Source organism: Nothoprocta perdicaria, unplaced genomic scaffold (assembly GCF_003342845.1).
Source record: "Nothoprocta perdicaria isolate Ctin4 unplaced genomic scaffold, notPer1 scaffold_15, whole genome shotgun sequence".
Classification (NCBI taxonomy): Eukaryota; Metazoa; Chordata; class Aves; order Tinamiformes; family Tinamidae; genus Nothoprocta; species Nothoprocta perdicaria.
Window position 1 is genome coordinate 3,612,033 of NW_020454649.1, and position 18,317 is coordinate 3,630,349.

General features: G+C 39.2%; 1 protein-coding gene across 1 annotated transcript in view; it reads left to right on the forward strand.

Annotated features, from left to right (window-relative positions):
* The window catches only part of SHANK2 (SH3 and multiple ankyrin repeat domains 2), a 254,127-nt gene that overhangs the window by 129,759 nt on the left and 106,051 nt on the right, over positions 1-18,317 (forward strand). The window contains exons 15-16 of the mRNA XM_026034675.1: positions 12,943-13,025; positions 14,658-14,782. Of these exons, the coding sequence (XP_025890460.1) occupies positions 12,943-13,025; positions 14,658-14,782 (208 nt within the window). The remainder of the gene's footprint in view (positions 1-12,942; positions 13,026-14,657; positions 14,783-18,317) is intronic.

Below are 18,317 nucleotides of genomic sequence, written 5' to 3' on the forward strand. Positions count from 1 at the left end.
AGATGTCAATCTGTATCTAAATTGTTATTGCGATTTCCTATTTATTGCAGACTATTCTCTTAATATTCTTTAGTGATGATAATGACTATTGTGGTGTCAGGAGTGGGAGAGCGATGGACATTCCCCTGGAGCTGTATCTGCTCATCCCTTCAGATTGGGAGGCATCTGCCTTGTGGGGTGCTTCATAAGATCAGGCCCTTTATACCTCTTCAAAGAATCATACTTGCTGACAAGAAGAACAAAGTTTTATGACCAATTGTGCTAACCGGTATTTTACAGCCTAAATAAGAATTAGGCTATGCTTAAATCGTTTATTTGCAGTTTCTGCTGAGTATTCTTGGTTTTTAAGCAGGTTCTTCTCCCACACACACATACTTTGGATGTATAGCCAGCTTCTGGTAGGAAGGATGATTCTTTTTTAAAGCAGAAGATCTCAGTTAACTGTTGCTGTCCTCTTGAGAAAATTGTGGTGGCATACTGGAGTCCCTTACGCTTTTCGTATAAAATAATGTTAGCGTTTGTATAAAATAATGTTAGTAGATATAAGCAATGTTTTTAATCATTGAGTTTCCAAATCTAGCTAGTTGCTGGAATGGAAGAAAATTGTTTATTTGAGATGCATGCAGTAACTTATTGTAATGATGACTTTACAGATGAAGTGTAGCGTGAAGATAAAGCGCTTTTTTTGCCTTTTTTTTTTCCCCATCCTTTGCAATGCAATAGCAAAACACTGTTCACATATGATTTTTTTCTGAACAGAAGGGAGTGGAAGGCCTTGCTTTCTTAATATTCCAGTAGCACACAACGTTGAGCTTTAGATACTGACTGAGGCTGCAGAGCAGCTTTTTGAATATATAAATGCTAATTTTATTGGTGCTTGTGTATTGCCTTTAAGAAAGGGAACCTTCATGTGATTGGAAATGAATGAGTTTTGGTTGCGTGCGCAGTAGATTCAGTTCCTAACATGATCCGCTTTAGGGAGGCGGATTCTTAAGAGGCAAAAGACGTCAACTTGGCTGTGATTATTGATGAGGTATTTTCAGACTTACGCCCTGCTTGGATTATTTTTTCTGTTAGGTGTCCTATCAAATCAAGGAGAGGATGTAGTAAACGGATTGCACCTGAGTTATAATAAACATTTTTTACAAGCAGTCCTGCCTGTATACCACGAAGAGCTTTGAAGCCAAAGCACTAACAAATGTGGTTCAGGTCCTTTTAGGGTGATGGGTGCTCACATCCCTGAAGGGAGGGTCTGCTCCCCTCGCTCCTCCTCTCCCCCTCCTGAAGAGCAAACATTGCGGAGCAGAAATAAGCTCTTTAGAAATTCATATTATTAGGTTTATTCACATGCAGGAAAATACATTGTGCGTGGCATTTTTCATCTTTAGGAAAATGTATAGCTTGAATAAAGGAGGTTCATTAAACACTATTTCAGCCTTGCATAAGGAGTGGTTTTATCTATACCTTAATGCTTCAGGAAAATGAATAATGAATATTCTTAGTAACATGAAGAAAAGCAGTGATACTTGCTTGCCAGTACAAACAGTTGTTAAATATAATGCGTATATAATATTTGAAGCTACCAGGTCAAATGTATTATCCAATTTAAATGCTGAAGTGATGCATGCTTCTCTGCAAAAATATCCCCCCTTTTTTTTCCCCGCCTCCTGTTATATGCTGCTATGACTAGAATTCCTCTGCAGGCATTCCTTTACTATATTAGTGATTATTTTTATTTATTTTTTTTTAATCTGACAGGTAAGTGATGGAGGAGAAGATAGGGTTTATTGCAATGGCATACATGGTGAGAGGGCCAAGTTTTCTTCTGCATCTCACAGCCAGATAAGCTGGCAGCAAGTAGGCACCGAATAAAAAACAGCAATGCCAACAAAGATGCAGGAGGGGAATATGAGAGTGATCTGTCATGTCTCTAGAGTTTTGTATCTTCTTTGCGTTTGTGGTCAGCAGTTGTTCGGGCAGCCATGAGACATGGGGTTTTTAGTGTTTTCTGGCAAGGGAAAAAAGAGAAAACTGTTGAGTCTAGTTTGGAAAATGTTTGGGGCTGCCTTGACTGGATGGCTGTGAACGCGCACAAGTCGAGCAAACACTTCCAAAGCACTTTACGTATTCTTCAGAGGACTAGTTAAAATTCAAAAATATATATTTATAGTCTTTAATTTTTTTTAATGAAGTTATGTTTTGTCATGGATGGATCTGTTTTAATAGCGGAAAATACTGCTGGGCTGTAGACTGAATGTTGGAATACTTTTACAAGTTATTATTTCTACCTGCGTTTGTAACTGAAGGAATTGATTATTTCTGGCAAGACAAGATAGTGAATGGTTCGACCAGGAAAACCAATTTGGGGGAAAAAAAAAACCATGAAATTAAATTGCCTGAAATAGTCTTTTATTTTTTGATTGTTTTGCTTGATTTAATTTCAAGTGTATGATGCTAGCACTTTTAAAAAGTTGGTGTGACTGATGATAGTGTTAACTGTTATTTTCAAAATTCTGGAAGCATAACAAATAAAGAGTAATTTTGTTACTATGTATAAATTTTAAACTAGATTTGGTGGTTTAAAAAATAAAAAAGTGATACAAATACCTTCTGAATTTGGAAACTCTAAAGCACAAATGTGGAAACTTTTAATTCTGTATTAATTTTTTATCATCTTTCCCCTCGTTTCTTGATAGTGAAATGGCAAAAGGTACCATGTACCAGCAAGACTTTTCTTGGATATGGCTTCCCTACCTCCATCATAGCAGAGCCAACTTCCACATCTTTTTTCTAACTGCTTTATCTTTTAGTCCTCACTGCACGAGACATTTTCTTGCTCCCATTTCAGGACATCCTTTGGCTGTGGCAGTTTTAGGAAGCACACAAGTAACCCTGTTTAAAGGCATGTTGCTGCAACATTAATGATGGAACCAACTGATTTGCCTTCTGGTTTTACTAGTCCTTATTTCCTCCATGAAGAAGGAAAACTGTTTTGTGCCATTGGGAAAGTTATGTGTAAGAAAATTTAATTCGCCTACCCTGATGTCCTTACATGGAGTTGGTGGCAGAAGCCATAGCTTAGGAGCTGCTGGACAAAGATGAGGGAATTCCTGCTTGTGTACAAACCCCTATGGAAAATGGGAGCTGCTTCCCAGGTCTCCATCGCAGTTGCCCTGGTTCTTCTGCCCACACAGTGCAGTAGAGATGGGAGAGGTTCGCTCCTCTGTAGCCCTGTAACTTGGCATGTTGTGTAGTGCTGCATTATTTTTATTTCTTTTACCCTATAGAGTCTGTGTGCTGAATAGCTTGGCCTTTTTCCCCAGGGGTGTGATGTCACTGGTGCTGTGCTGATACTTGAAACATTAGATGTGCAACACACTTGCACGAGTTTTTTGAGCACACCGTCAATTTGATAAAGAAATATCGTGTCTAATTTGATGCCTGGTTTCATGTGGAAATTTTACATAAATATTATCTTCATTTTCATAGCAGGAACTTGAAATAATTACTTTGGAAAAAAGTAATTATCACATATATACATATATATATATATATAAAATTGAAGTCTTTTGAAGAATTCTGTTCCACTTCCTATTGCAACTGATAAGGTGTTTGATGGTAGCCGGGTAGCTAAGGGACTCTTTTTTTTTTTCTTTTTTTTTGGTGCAGCAGCAGTTCCTCTGTATTAATATTTTATTCTTAAACTTGTACTGTTCGGTTCATCTCTTGCGGAAACTGGAGCAAAGGTGTTCAAATGGTTGCTATTCATTCTTTAAAATAAATGAATAATTTCTATAGCTTCTCTCTTGGGACTGATGTACTGATAAGAAGCTGAAAGCGATTTGCAGTTATTTGCTGCAGTCAAAGGTTGTACACGATTGGTTTCTGTCCCGTTAGTGAAAAGCAAAGACAGTAAAAAGCATTTTATTTTTTATGTGCGTTCATAGCTTAACATTTGTTAGGGAGATGGTAGCAAAGATCTCTGAGAATGCTGATCGCTGTAATGTTTATTCACCTGCTGTAGTGATGTGGTGACACCTGAATGTTTGCTAAGATTTTAACAAATTGATTTCTGCATATGTGAGAGAGAGAACAATCAGAATCTATCAAGTTATGAAAAACAATAGGTAAAATGCTTTTTTTGCTTTCTATTGTGGCTTTATTTCTAAAGGAACTTTGCTAAGCAAGCCTGATGCCTGTTGTGAATTGCTGCGTTGAGGACACTGGTCTGACAGTGCTGAACTATCCTACTAATGTGTAAGGCAGAGAGAGGAGTGTGCCTCACTTTTAATGTATGCAGGGCCTCATCAGCTTAAAGAATATGATTTCATACAATTCAGGAACTTACAGGCTTAAGCAGCAATTGAGGCATCATAGCATTTTGTGGAACAAGAGGTATAAAATATGAAGTTTTAACAGTTTTTTTTAACAGTCCTTAACAATTATTTAATTTCTAATGGAAATGACTTTTTCTTCTAATAAGCAACTTTGCACCTTCCAGAGTAACTTCTTCCCCCGCCCCAGCATTGTACACTGCCATAACTGAGTTTTTCCTGCTGGTGACTACAGAAGGTACTTAAATTGGTTCCTAAAATGGGAGATAAAGAAGCTGAACTGTAATTCTACTAGTCTTTATCATAGTATCTCTTTGTTCAAATCTGTAGGATACTTGTATAAAGAGACATATTAAAGTCTAAAAGAATTACAGTAATATGCAAAACTATTCAGTTGTAGAAGCCTTTCCATAAAATAATCAGTGCCTTTTTAAGTTGTTTGCTGCCTTCTTTCACAATAGTGAAGTTTATTTAAAGTAATTTCAAGTCTTGCTTTTAACTAATGATTGTGCAGAGGGGATAAGTTTGTTAAAGATTTTCGGGGCTAGATGTTTGGTTTTGGAGATAAAACTTTAGCAAGGAGACCAGAAATTTTCAAGAGTGAAATTAAAGTGAAATCAACTCTTATGAAGCTATATTATTTGACTGGGCTGAAAGATATTTCATGCCCAGTTTGAGTGGGGATGCCAGGTTTGAGTGACTGGCAGGTATGTGATTTGAATGGCTCATGGTATCACTTGCTGCGCCTGCTCGCTCTGATATAACACTGACTGTTCCCGAACAATAATCTTGGTGAAGGCTAAATTTAAACTCAAATGTATCCACAAAGCTTTGTTTTAACAAGTAAGCATTTTCCCACAACTGCTTTCATGACAAAATTGCCAACAGAAGAATAATGACGACTAAATTAAAAGCAAGCCCTGGGAAATAGTGCTAACTGGATAGTTGGGGGAAAAAATCATGCCTTCTGCTTTCTCTGCTCCTTAAAGAAAGCAAACATGTTAGACACGGACGATAGGTCTCAGAAATAGGAGTTTAATACCTGCCATTGAAAACCAGGGCACGAAAACCTTCAAGGAGGTTTTGTGTGATCCAGCAGGGCCAGCATGGATTTCTTTCTCCCCAAATACGTGACCCTTAGCATTACGTTGTCTGGAAAAGAATCGCACCTATAGCAGAGGTTGTTTGTATTTCTTGTTGTGAACATTTCAAAGTTGTGAATTCTGCAGTATGCATAAGCTGTATGTATCTCGGTTTATATGGAAATATGGTAAACCACAATTTGTACCATAAAAGCTGCCTACATTCAGAAATAATGCCAGTGAGCATGGAAGGAAAGGGGTCAGTGTGGAGGGATTCCAGGTCAGCATGCACTTAATTAAGGGCAGTAACTGGCAGTTTAAATGAAGCTGACCTCTGTTCTCTTCAGCAGCTGGGATCTATAATGTTAGTGATTGTTTCATTGCTGCTGCTGAAGTATGGGCTAAATTGAAGATTTGTAGACGCTGGCCGTGCTTTGACAGAACTGATGAAAATTATGATATTGTTAGTCAGAGAAGCTGCTAAGATGCCCGTTCCTGAAGCCGTCTGCAGATCCGTAAATACAATTTGTAGTTAAATAACTTTAGGATTTAGTATGACAAAGGAAATGGCAGCAGGAATATCTTTTAGAGGGGAAAAAAAAAAAAAATGGAAAGATGCAGTCTCCCTTTTGCTGTTTATGAGCTTGTAAAATTATATGGTGACTAGTCAGGATTTTTAAAGGAATGTGTGAAAATTAAACTCTAATTGAAGCCCCTTTAACTTGCCTACAATGAAATGCTAAATAGCACAAATATCCCATCCCATATTATCTTTTAAAAGTCTTTGCACAAGAAAAAAATAGTTGGGAAAGTATTTTTGGAGAAACTACCCTCTACCCAATTTGACCGCATCTTGCTCATTTTAGGAGAGAACAAGTTTGGACTTTTATATGGCTTGATAATTAAAGCACTGTACAGTTCCATGCAGTGCAGCATTTTAAGTGAAATCCTTGGGTCCATAAAGTTAACTTGGGGTTAATTTGGCTTGTTATGGTTAGAGCCGTGCTCAGTTTCCAAGGAACCCAAAACAAGAGCAAGATGACTTCTCCTGTACGTGATAAAGAACAGATGGTGGGGTGCAGTGGAGCCCCTGAAAGCTGCTTTGAAACTCCTAGTTAACACCAGTCCCTCTCCACTCTTTCATAATTTATTTATGTTAAACTGCTGATTTGTTTAGACTTTTTCAACTACTGAGTGAGCAGTTCAAGTTATGATACTAAAATGTGAGTTTAATAATTGTTACAAAAACTTGCAAAGCCAAATTGCTACCTTAAAGGGTTTGTAATGCATTTTTAAGGTTTAAAACTAAAGTCAAGAATATGTTGATTGAAGTGTATTATAGAAACATCAATCAAGAAATCCTGAGGAGGGCTGATATAATTCCCCACGTTACCATGAATGCCTGAGCATCATGACAAAAATAGTGCAAAAGAAAAGATGTACCATGTTTTCAGGAAGACAAGGAGCAAGGAGGCCGGCTTTGCCGGAGGCCGGTGGAGTGCTTTGGGGAAGCACCAAATCCGTGTGTTCTTCTTGCACACCCTTTTCTGGCACCCACACTCCTGGCCTGCGACAGCACCGGGCTCCACGGTCCCTGGTCTAATCCAGGGATCTGTTTCTATTGTCCAATTGCTCTCTGTGAAAATGGCAGGAGAAACATGGAGAAACCTGTCTGGCACCTCTGGGCTAAACGCACAGACTGATGAGCACGCTTTATGAGCTACCTGAGATGCTCTGTCAACTGAAGAAAGTCTCTGTTGTTCCATGTAATTATGTGGGTTTTGTCCTTTCATATCTTAAATCTAAATAAATCTGGATTTGCTTCCTTGGTTCTACTGTCCTGTGTGGTAACCTTGAACACATTGATTTCTTTCTGTTTCTGTCATTATCTGTAGTAATACTGACCACCTTTTGTTAAATTGCTGATTTTAAAAACATGTAGGAATGTGGTGGTATTAATAGTTATTATTCCTTCGGTGCCTTAAAATGATTAGGAATAAAATTCCTCTTTCCATGCAGTTTGGTGGCAACAAGAGCATGAGCTGGAAGTGCAGCTGCTTCTGGGTAGACAAATGCAAGCCTAACAAGCATGGTGGATAAATGTTCTTGTTACTTAAACATATGTATATGTTTGTACAGTCTGTTTATTTGTTCAAGGTACAAAGTATCAGCAATTAATATTAATATTTTCATAGTGCGCGCTTAGCTTGCTCCAGGGCTTGATAACTGCCAATGAAAATTGCCAGTAACTATCACGTACAAGTGCAAAATACTAATGAGATTGTTGGAACATTTGTGTGAAATGGTTTGAAGGGCTCTGCACTATAAAACTCTCAACATGCATACTTGGACATGTACCTAAGTGTTTCATGTTTTGTTTCATGTTTAGTTTTCATTGTCATGTGTAGTGCTAGAGTTGGCTATTTATTTTTAAATACACTTGAAATTAATAGGAGAAATGAATTAATTCCTTTTTTTATCTTGCTTCATCAGCAATCTCCTTTTTTTTTTTTTGTTTTCTCCCTGCAAGTAGAGTGATAAGGATTCCATGAGCTTATCCCTGACTTTTTTCGTTTGTGATCCAGAGATTTTTCCATACGATAAAATTGGACTTTTACTACATGAGTTATATTTCCAAGAAGTTGATTCTAGCTTCCTGTTTTGCTTCATTAATATATTACTTTGCCAGTTCAGTTTCAGCAGCCTAAGGTTAAAACATGGAAGGGAAAGGAGGGAAAAAAAAAGTTGGAATATGCTCTTACATGCTCTTAAATGCCCTTTGAGAATTCTCTTCTGTGGGCTTGAACCTCAGCCTAATATCCATAAATCGACTATCTTAGTGAGAAAGGACTTGTGCAATTGCTTCCAGATGTTCTGCCTAAATTTAGGGAGGGGGTTAAGTTCTGGTGTATGTGCCTAGCAAAGATTAAAAAAGTTTTCCTTTGTTGGTCTGTGGTTTGATTGTTGTAACAGGGATCCAACTATGTATTCAGTAGATGTTTCAAAGAAAAAATGGAGTTCCAGGAGTACAGAGGAGAGGATACAAAAAAAAAAAAGAGTTCTTATGAGAAGATTTGGATTTACTTGAGCTGCTGAAAGAACTGTACTTAGGCAAGGTAATTCCTCACTTGTGGATAAAGCCACCTGGCTGAAGGGCTTGTGAGCTGAGAAGGCCGATCATTTGGCTGTAATTTTGGTTGTCTGAACCTCGTATTAAGTCTTCTTCAATGGCAGCTTGTTGAGGCTAAGAGACTGGACCTAGACTGTGCTTCTGTGGCATACTAGGTTGGAGGGAAGGAGGCAAAAACTTGCTATTTAAATTCTTTTTCTTTCTTTTTTTCTTCTACTACCATGAGGAAAACTTGGCAATATACCAAATATACCCATTTTTGTTTCCAGATAATGCTATGCCATTCCCCATGCCATTTTTCAGATTCAACTATGATTCATGAAATACAAACTCTTCTATGGTCCTCATGGCTCCTATCTTTGAATGTTTTGACTTTTGTTTTGGAGTAGTTCATGCTTTATGATAGGGTCCGGTTGTTTGAGGCTTCATGGCTAGGTTTTATGGTTTTGCTTCCATCAGGAAAGTGTGCTTCAACCTTTGTTTTCTTCTTTATACAGAATTTAGCCTTTGTGCCTCTTTTTTCGAGTATTGTTTTAATGGACTGTTAGAAAATAAGTAGAAACTCTTGCTGTATAGAAAGGTCTACACAAGTGATGGGTATTATGATGAGTGAGTTCAGATCTTCAGAGTCTACCTGCCTGTGGTAAATCTCCCTTTCACTGTTTTCAGGTGTGTAAAATTACGCATCCTTTTGCAAAATTCTCCAACACTTTAGTGTTAGAGCACTTAGTTTCAGATGAACAAGCCTATTTCTATTGTCTGGTGTTTGGGTAAAGCAAAAGTGGTTTGGGATTGACTTTCTTTGCCTGATATTTTTGTATTTAGAATTTTTCACAGAATTTAATGCAGAGGGGTTCTGCACTTGACAGGCTGTACTGTGCATTTAACTTTATATGCAGTGAAACTTGGGCTTAATCAGCCCAAAGGCAAAGTAATGAGGGCCCTATGTAAGTAATGAGCTATTGATTTTTAAATTACTCATTTTATTACTATACTGTGGAAATAGTATTATTCTGAAAACTCATCCCTGAAATAGACACTACTTAATTTCAGTATGTGATAGGACAGAAAGGGACTTCAAGGGTTTAATCTCTTGGAATGTAGCATGAGGTCATATCACAAATGCTGGGGACCACTCAGCCTCGTGCAGAGCCGTGTCCTGCCCTCAAAACGAAATGCTGCTTTCCTCTGTTTGAGATGAGACCTCTGAGCAGGGTTGTACCATAAGGACTCCTTCATCTGTCACTGGAAGCTTAAACCTGTGTGCGTTCTGTTGCTAAGTATTTACAACACCTCCAGGATGAGAGAAACGCTGCCAAGAAGGTTCCTCGTGAGAAAATTTGACCTACTTTGCATTTGGCACCTCTTAGCCTGCCAGGACCAGGTAGACTGTGAACAGACCTTCAGTGTATCTTCCGTGAAGACATCCAGGCTGATGCTGAGATGAGAGAACCCTGCTATGGCCAAGCAAATATTGCCAACAGGCAGAAGTTATTTTTTTTTATTTTTTTTTTTCTTTTGCTCCTTCTCTCTTGGGTTTGGAAGGGGATCTGGCCTGGAGAAGAGGCAGAGAGATTTTTTCCCATGGTTTTCCTGATACTGGTTCTTAGTCTTTCAGCATTGGAGTACAGAATCAATTTATGCATCATTTTTTTTTCCAAGCCTACATTTTTGTTTTACAGGTGGTGATGGAATTTTCCTTATGCAGTACATCACTGGAAGTATTAGTAAGCTCAAGTAACAGAGATCACTGTGTACATTCTCTCCCCAAAAATTCATTTTCTATTTCTTCTTCTCTTTCTTTTCTGTTCCTGCTCCCTCTAATACACCAAACTGCATTAACATTTGGCCAGTTTAGTAATCCTGCTTGCAGTGTCTAAACTAAACTAAGGCATGAAACTAGGCAGTAGATATAGTAAGTCTCATCCAAAGCCTTTCATCCAAAAGGGTGAAATGAGCACACCTTGAAATTGCCTGCTCCTTTCCTCCACAGACTGTGGAGGGACTCCAGATGACTTTGTTAGGCATAGATGTCTAATACTGACCAGATATGGATGGCACCCAAGATCTTTTCCAAGAACAGCTTTTGGAAATTCAGCTTTCAGCTTTTGAGGGAAAGATGTTGTGGGTAAGCTTGTTTTGTTTTGACAAAAAATGAGGGAATCAAAGCAAAGGTTGATCTAGATAATGGGCTTGTGAATTCTTTATGCTGATGGATATGGATATTGTGGGTGGGTGGGTGGTTTTGTTTTTCCTTGTGAACCAAAGGCTTTCCATGATTAGGTTCACAAAGGTACTCTCCAAACTTTCATGAAGCTGTTGACTGATTCAAGGACAGTTGAAGGAAATGGGTCTTTGTCCAGAATTAAGCCGCAGGCTAGAGGCAGCTTTTCTGTTGACTTTCAGCGGATGAGCATGGAGCTCCATGGTGGCGGTGCGCGTGCGATGGCAGCGGGTCACGGACAGGTCACTAGGAGCTCCAAGCAAATCGGTCAGTCCGCTGGTGTGTTTGGTCAGTTCCAGTAGCATTAGGCACTGGTGGGGTCTCAGCACTGCGATGTAGCATGACTTCCAGTTCTCTATTCCATCCCAGCCCCACGTTCCCAAGCAGAAGCGTTTTCATCATTCTGGAGAAATACATGTGTTCTTATTTCCATGGCAGGAACACTCATTGCAGGAAAAGCTGCTCTCTGAATTACATGGTTAAATGACAGTGATCTGTGAGGCAGCATTTAAAAGCGGCTCATATTTATACAGCACATCTGTTGGTTAGAAAGCTTAAAAAGGTCACCACCATGGTGGCTTTAACTCACGTGTTATTCTATATATAAGCTTTGAATATTTTGTAGTTTGGAAGACCTAATTTTGTTATCGCGTTAGCAGTAGCATGAAGCTGCCTCTGTCAGTTAGGGTCAGAAAATCACCCGAAGAATTGTCTGTCATATGTGAAAGGGCTGGAGTTTGGAGGCTCTCCATTGGTGTCCTGACATCATCAGCCTTGTCGCAGTTCAGTGCTTTAAATAAAAAGGTCGCACCGATTTTTCTTTTAATTAGTTTTCTCCTTCCCTTCTGGTTTATTAATGTCACCAAAGCAGTTACTGTCCCTCATTGCACTGAATGCTGAAGTAATTAGATTCTCTGCATGACCAGTGGCAGCATTAGTTGGCTAGTGGAAAATTAAGGAAATAAAACTTGCTTATACTTCTCTCTGTCTTAAAGAGCTTTTGTACATGTTTGGGTGTTCAGAAGCCACCTCACTTCTGTGTTTTACATTCTTATTCATGAATACTTAACCCGTGACACTGTCCTTACTCAAAAATGCCTTGAAACTAGAAACTGTAATGATTTTATATTCCGAAAGAGTGTTCAAAGTAAATATATATATTTTTTCTTTTTATAGTTATTTTTAGTAACCTAGCATTAGTTTTAACCAAATACACTAAACAAGTAAAGGCTTTTATAGGTTGTGCCCCCTAATTCAAAGGTCAAATTTTAATGTGATTCCTATACCTTTCCTTCCTCCTCGGTCTACTTTGTTTCTGAGCCAATGAGAGTAAGATTCCTAAGGCTACTTTCTCTTTAAGGGCACTCTGCTTACATAAATATTCCTTTAAAAACGTCTCCTTGCTTTATAATATTAATTGTTTATCAGGAGAGGTGCAATATTCCTTGGAAACGTGTTTTCCTGATTGCACATGCCTTGTTACTATTTCAATTATGCAGATTCTCGGTGCTGTGGAAATTGGTGCTCGATGACGCCAAGGCAGCTGCACGTTGTTAGCATTGTAGGCTGTCAGATGATCATGTGGGATTCTTGCAGCATGCAACATTCAATAGGATTGAAAAAGGGCTTTTGATGCAAGGCATAGCTTTTGGAATATATTTGTGCCTTTTAGTTAGCTGATATAAAAACATAATATATTCTCTTTAAATTTAAAATGCTGCCTCATTTTTCTTCTGGTTGGTTTCATTTTGGCTTCACTAGAAGATGCATCTGGTACATCCGCGATCGAGGAGTTTATTAATGATGCTGTCGTTCAGTTCACTTTTTTTTTTTTTTTTCCTTTTAGAGTCCTGGCTAGCCCACAGATTACATGATCACATGTCCATGCAGGCATTCATATAGAACACAAACCACCATGCATGATTTCTCCTTCTTTCTTTCTCCTCTCTGCCTTTTTTATTTCCTTTAAGTTGCATTGTCATGTTCCCTTTCATCCTCCGTCTTTGTCTCCCCCCGCCACTCTCCGCTCTCTGTTTCCCCATGCTTGGTTACTGCGATATTATTTGATTAACTGGCTGTGATGATGATGAACCTGCACACTGGAGGAGCAGCTACCACGGTGGTGATGAAGGGATGTAATAATGGTCGCTATCCTCGGAATTCTCTCTACAGTGACTGCATCATCGAGGAAAAGGCAGTGGTCTTGCAGAAAAAGGACAATGAAGGATTCGGATTTGTGCTCAGAGGGGCAAAAGGTAGGTGCCTCGGGCTGTGTGTGTGTGTGATGTACGCTGGCATGGAGAAATTTATACAGCCCTGCATATAGGCAGGAATCATTCGTGGTGCACTCGGTTGCTAGACAACAGGGCGCTCACCCTGCTCTGCTCCTCGGTGGGCTCGAGGGGCTTCTCTGCCTGTTTTTGCACGGCAGAAGCACCGCAGAATCGTTCGGGGAAGAGAAAGTTTTATTTGCATTTTTTCCCCCTGCGTCGGCATATGTGACGCTGTGGCGTTCACCTGTTTTGCTGTGCAGTTTGCCTGGCTGGGGGAAACCTGCTTCTCCCATAAAAGCTGCCGCTTTATTTCCAGTGTCAGGCTCTCTAAATAGCTCTGTGAATAGGAAGAGGCAAGCGAGGGATGTTTTCTTTAAAATAGGTGTGGATCTTCTGCAAGGTGACATTGGTGCAGTTTTAGTATGAAAATAGGAGCCTTTTTTTTTTTTTGGATCTCCAGAAACTGCACGTATGTTGCATGGCCTGTAGCATGCTCATTTAAAAAGCTGTTCATATGTTAAACTGTGTGTTACTTTTCCACGGGCTAAAATCCACACGAATGGCATTTTTAAGGGTTAAAAAAAGCATTATATTTAATGTTTTGCTTTTAGAGTTTCAGTCCAGTTTGCTCATTCTGTGTTTAAAAATACCAATATGATGGTATGTCCCATCTCTTGCTCCCCCCCATTTTTTCATGGGTTCTCCCTTGCCTTTCTTGAACATGAAAAATATTCCAAGCCTTCATTCCTGGGACATCATTTTTGCCTGAACAGCACCCTCTACCCCCCACCCCTCCCTCCCAATCAAAGACACTGTGAATTTTCAGTGTTGTAAAAGCTGTTCTAATTTTAGCTAACTAAATATTTTTGGAGTTTTGCTAGGAAAGCCATTAGCTCTACCTTTGAGCCAAGCAGTTGGCATGAGTTTGTCTATGCATCAAGCTGAAGTTCCTCCCTCTGTGCAAGTCTGAGAATTTTTTCCCTGATTTTTCTGTACCACTGAGGGCACCTCAGGTGAAAGAGCCAAGGACTTTCCTGCTTCTTGTATACGTGACAGAGGGAGAGGGCTGTCACATGGCCTGCTCTGCCTTCCTTCTGTAAAATCATGGTTTCTTCTGTTATCTTCTTCATAACATGCATCTAAATCTGGAAGCAAAAAATTAGTTTTGTATTACATTACTTCCTCCCTCTTTTTTTTTTTTGTGGTTGTTGGTTTTTTTCTTCTTCCCAGAGGCTTTCTTTTGGCTACGCATAATTCATTTTTAGTTAGTGTTTCCAGGGTTACAAGCGTTTTGCTAGGCTTACAAAAGGTTCAGTTGAAGTAATGCTGAATGCACTGAAGTAGTTGGAATCCAGCTACTGCTTCCTTCAGCTCAGCTTGTTTGTGTCAATAAAGTGCATTTTTCTGCCCGAATTGACGACCTGTGGATTGTGACTGCAGAGTGGTTGCACTCCGCTCCCAGCATGGCACTACCCAGAGGCAGAGTCCCCTCACTTTCAGTACCCCAAATTTTTAGCTACAAATGATTGTGAGTGGCCAACAATAGGCCTAAGCCAAGCCGTGTTTGTGAGCATTCCATAATTTTCTTTCTTCATGTGGTATTTGTTTTTAAAGCTGACACACCAATTGAAGAATTCACCCCAACTCCAGCCTTTCCTGCTTTGCAGTACTTGGAATCGGTGGACGAAGGGGGAGTAGCATGGCAAGCTGGCTTGAGAACTGGAGACTTTTTGATCGAGGTAGGAGATACTGGATTTTGTTTGTGAATGCCCGCTTGGGGAAAATGCTCCTTGGCAAAAAAACATATGGTGCTTCTCAATAGCAAGCTCGGTGGACTAACAACAATAATGTACTTCACTTTTTTTAATACAATTTTTAGGAAATCATTAAAAAGAACAACATTCAGATCGTTTGGGAAGTTCCTATCTGCTCTTTCTAGTGTGTGGATATATGCCATGAGATGAATATGGAGAGTTTGATTCTACTTTGCATTATTCAATTTAGATATTTATCATTGCTGCCAATTACCCTCTAATTATTTTTGAGGGTTTCACCAAAATTAACGACTTCAGTGATACTCCTGATTGCAGCAGTAGTTGCTCAAGATCTAGTGCTGGTGAGAAACCATACCGAATTAAACAAATGATTTCTGGCTTGAAATAAAATGTTTGCAACCACGTGTTGTAAAGCCAGTTATAAAAATAAGGAATTGATGTTACTGCTATATAAATTACTTCATGAAAAATGTGAATACAATGCTTTTTAAATTTCATTTCTGTCAAAAGTAGCATGACATTTTTTGGTGGATTTTTTTGATTGACCTTTTTATGTTCTGCTGCAAAATAGCTGGTTCTCCTTCTAGTGCTGTTGGTTGACTTGCCACATGATCATAGGATGAGATGTTTTTCATCTTCCTTTCACAACCCTTCCATGACTACTACAGCGAAGTTGTGATTCTGTAGAACTGTTTGAAGATAGGTGTTTCAGGATGGATCAACAGAGTTGAGGTCTTGACTTTAAGATCGGTTGGGTTTTTTTGTTTTTCCTTCAGGTGCATGTATATTTTGTTAAACTGTTTACTGGTACTGTAAGGTTTATTTCTGCAGAGCTGGCTTTTGCATTCAGGAGAGGATAGAGCTGTTCAGCTTTCATTTATTGTGTGCATTCAACTCCCACGGTGACTGAATTAAAATAGTTGCACAGCTTCTTCACTTTGTCGCAGTGAAAGAACCAGCTTCATAGGCTTTTAAAATAAGGAGATGTGCTTTATGGTCTGGACCTTCAAGGTACATCTTCCATACTGCTTATTTTGGAGGGGCACAAGCTCCTCAGTGCTTCTTGGACTCTGGAAGGTTGCTGGATCGTGGTGTTTGTCCATAGTTCATGCAGTCCAGCTTATTTGTAACCAGTGCTGAAAGGAAGTGCTGCTATGTGCAAATCAAACCCATTTCTGTGTAATTTTTGGTGATCGGCACTATACTGTTCTCAATTCTTCAACTTGAATTAGCAGGATATAACAACCCTGAAAATTTACAATTTTACTGTTTTGAAGATTTCTGTGTCGGAGGTTTTTCTCTTTTATGAACTGCATGTACAGTGCAGTGCTGTCTTGCAGTAGAGCCATCTTTGAAGATATGCGTGCAAAAAGGTACTGCTGTTGAAGTAGAAATGACAGGTCTCCACTTAGGTGCTCCTGCACTTGCAGGAATAACAGACTATTCTGTTGAATTGATAAAAATTAGGTGTACTGCCTGTTGCAGTGTGTGGTTATCACACCTGGTGCATTCAGTGTGCTTTACTGTCAGAGGGCTTCTGGGACTCAAAAGTTTACCCCGCGGTCGTGTGCAAGTGCCACCTCAACCCTTTCTAAGCAGTTGTTGGTCATAAATGTCCCATGAGTGATGAAGGGGGTTTTGGATCCCTACGAATAGCACTTGGTTCAGGTGCCAGGCTTTGGGGGAGCCGAGTCGGGCTCCCCGAAAGGGAATGTGGAGAACTGGTATAGTCTTTGCTCAGTAGAGACTTGAAGGGGCTCTCAGCTGGAGTTTGTCAGCCCTCAGTTGAGGCTGTGCATTTTTTCCATTTGCAGTTAAGTTGGTTTTTGGAAAAGCCACATGACACCGATTTGTCCAACCTCTAGAGCTGGCTTTAACCTGCATCTTCAGAGTTTAACGTTAAACTTGCCTGCAGAGATATGGTGTTAACTGGCATTGTGTGAGTTTCTAATAATACATGTTCTTCCTCCCTACTTGAAACTCGATCATATTTTTTTTCTGGTAAAATGGTAATGTGCTTAGTGACTTTTCCTAATAGAGCACAAATAAAAGGTATGAGAACAGTGCAGGAGTAGGTTTAAAGCTGAAAAAGGGAACTAGAGGCAGCTGCCATGATGCACATTCACAAGCGAATTCCCTAGCTGCGAATTCATGTGATGATCTTTTTTTCCTTAGCTTTAATACGCTGTCAAAAATGGAGTATGAACTTGACTTGCTTTTTAGAACTTAGAGATACCGTATAGCTTGTCTTGTTTGGACCTTTTTGCATTTATGTTTTATTGCATTTTAGTAACTGCCCATTTTAAAAAGGCAGATAAGAAATAAAGCAAAATATTAGTGGAATCTTTTAGCCATCCAGACTAAAAGATCGTGGCTCACATTAGGAGAGCATTTCAAAAATTACAGCAATAGTTAAACTATACAGCCTTTGAAGCTACTGTAAAGTTACTAGTGGTCCTGGATTTTTGTAGTCCGCTTATTTAAAATTTGTAAATGCTTGATCAGAAAAGAAATAGCAAGCTGATTTGATTTTTTTTTTTTTAATCGAAATATTTGCAAAAAAAAAAAAGGGTGAATTGGCTCTGCGAACCGCTTATTTCTGAATGATCTTCAGGCACTTAGCACTTTGACTTTATTCGGTGCTGAAGTCCAGCTCAGCAGAAAACCCAGAGGAGTCGCTGAACACTGCAGTTCAAATGGTGCTGCCCTGCATCTGCCCCGGGAAGCAACTTGTGCTTCCCTTGCTTGGGATTTGCTTTAATTAATATACAGCTGTTACCCTCTTAAGCAAGAACAGATCCATATGCCTGAAAGGGGGCTTTTGATCTCAGAATCTCTTTTGGTTTTGTCTTTTGTTGGTAATGTTAGTGGTTTTAACATGTAGAGTCCAGACTGCTAATTAACTGAGCTCTAATTCAGGAAGTACTTGCTATCCCTGTACCTGTACGCGTGCAGGTCGCTTTACAGATGATGTGTGTGATGTGGTACGTGAGGTTTTTCATTGCAACAAAGCCCATCTAATGTCAAGTGATAATGTCGGAATCTCCGTACTGCAGAAGTGACACGGATTCGGTGATGTTTACCGGGATAACGCATCTATCCGCTAAGTGAGGCATTGCAGTTGGCGTTACTGTTCTATAAATAATCATTTATTTTTACAGATGAGTTCAAGTGTTGTTAGCCGAGCGGGATGGCTGTTTATTTACACAGTTAAAGGAAACTAGAAAAATCCAGTATACTTTTAGTAAGAAGCACAAAAACAAAATTTGAAGCTTGATTTGACAATTAAAACTAGAAATGTTACAAGAAGATATGATTTTACTGCAGTGCGATTCATTTGGAACATATGCTGAAACAGGCAAAATGGTCTGTAGTACAAATGCCTATATGTCTTTTTTGCCACGTGCTGATTGAATATACTGGTACAACCTTTTTTTCTAAGCAACAAGTAAAAAATTGGCATCATTTTATTACATGTGGCATTATTTTGTGATAGTAA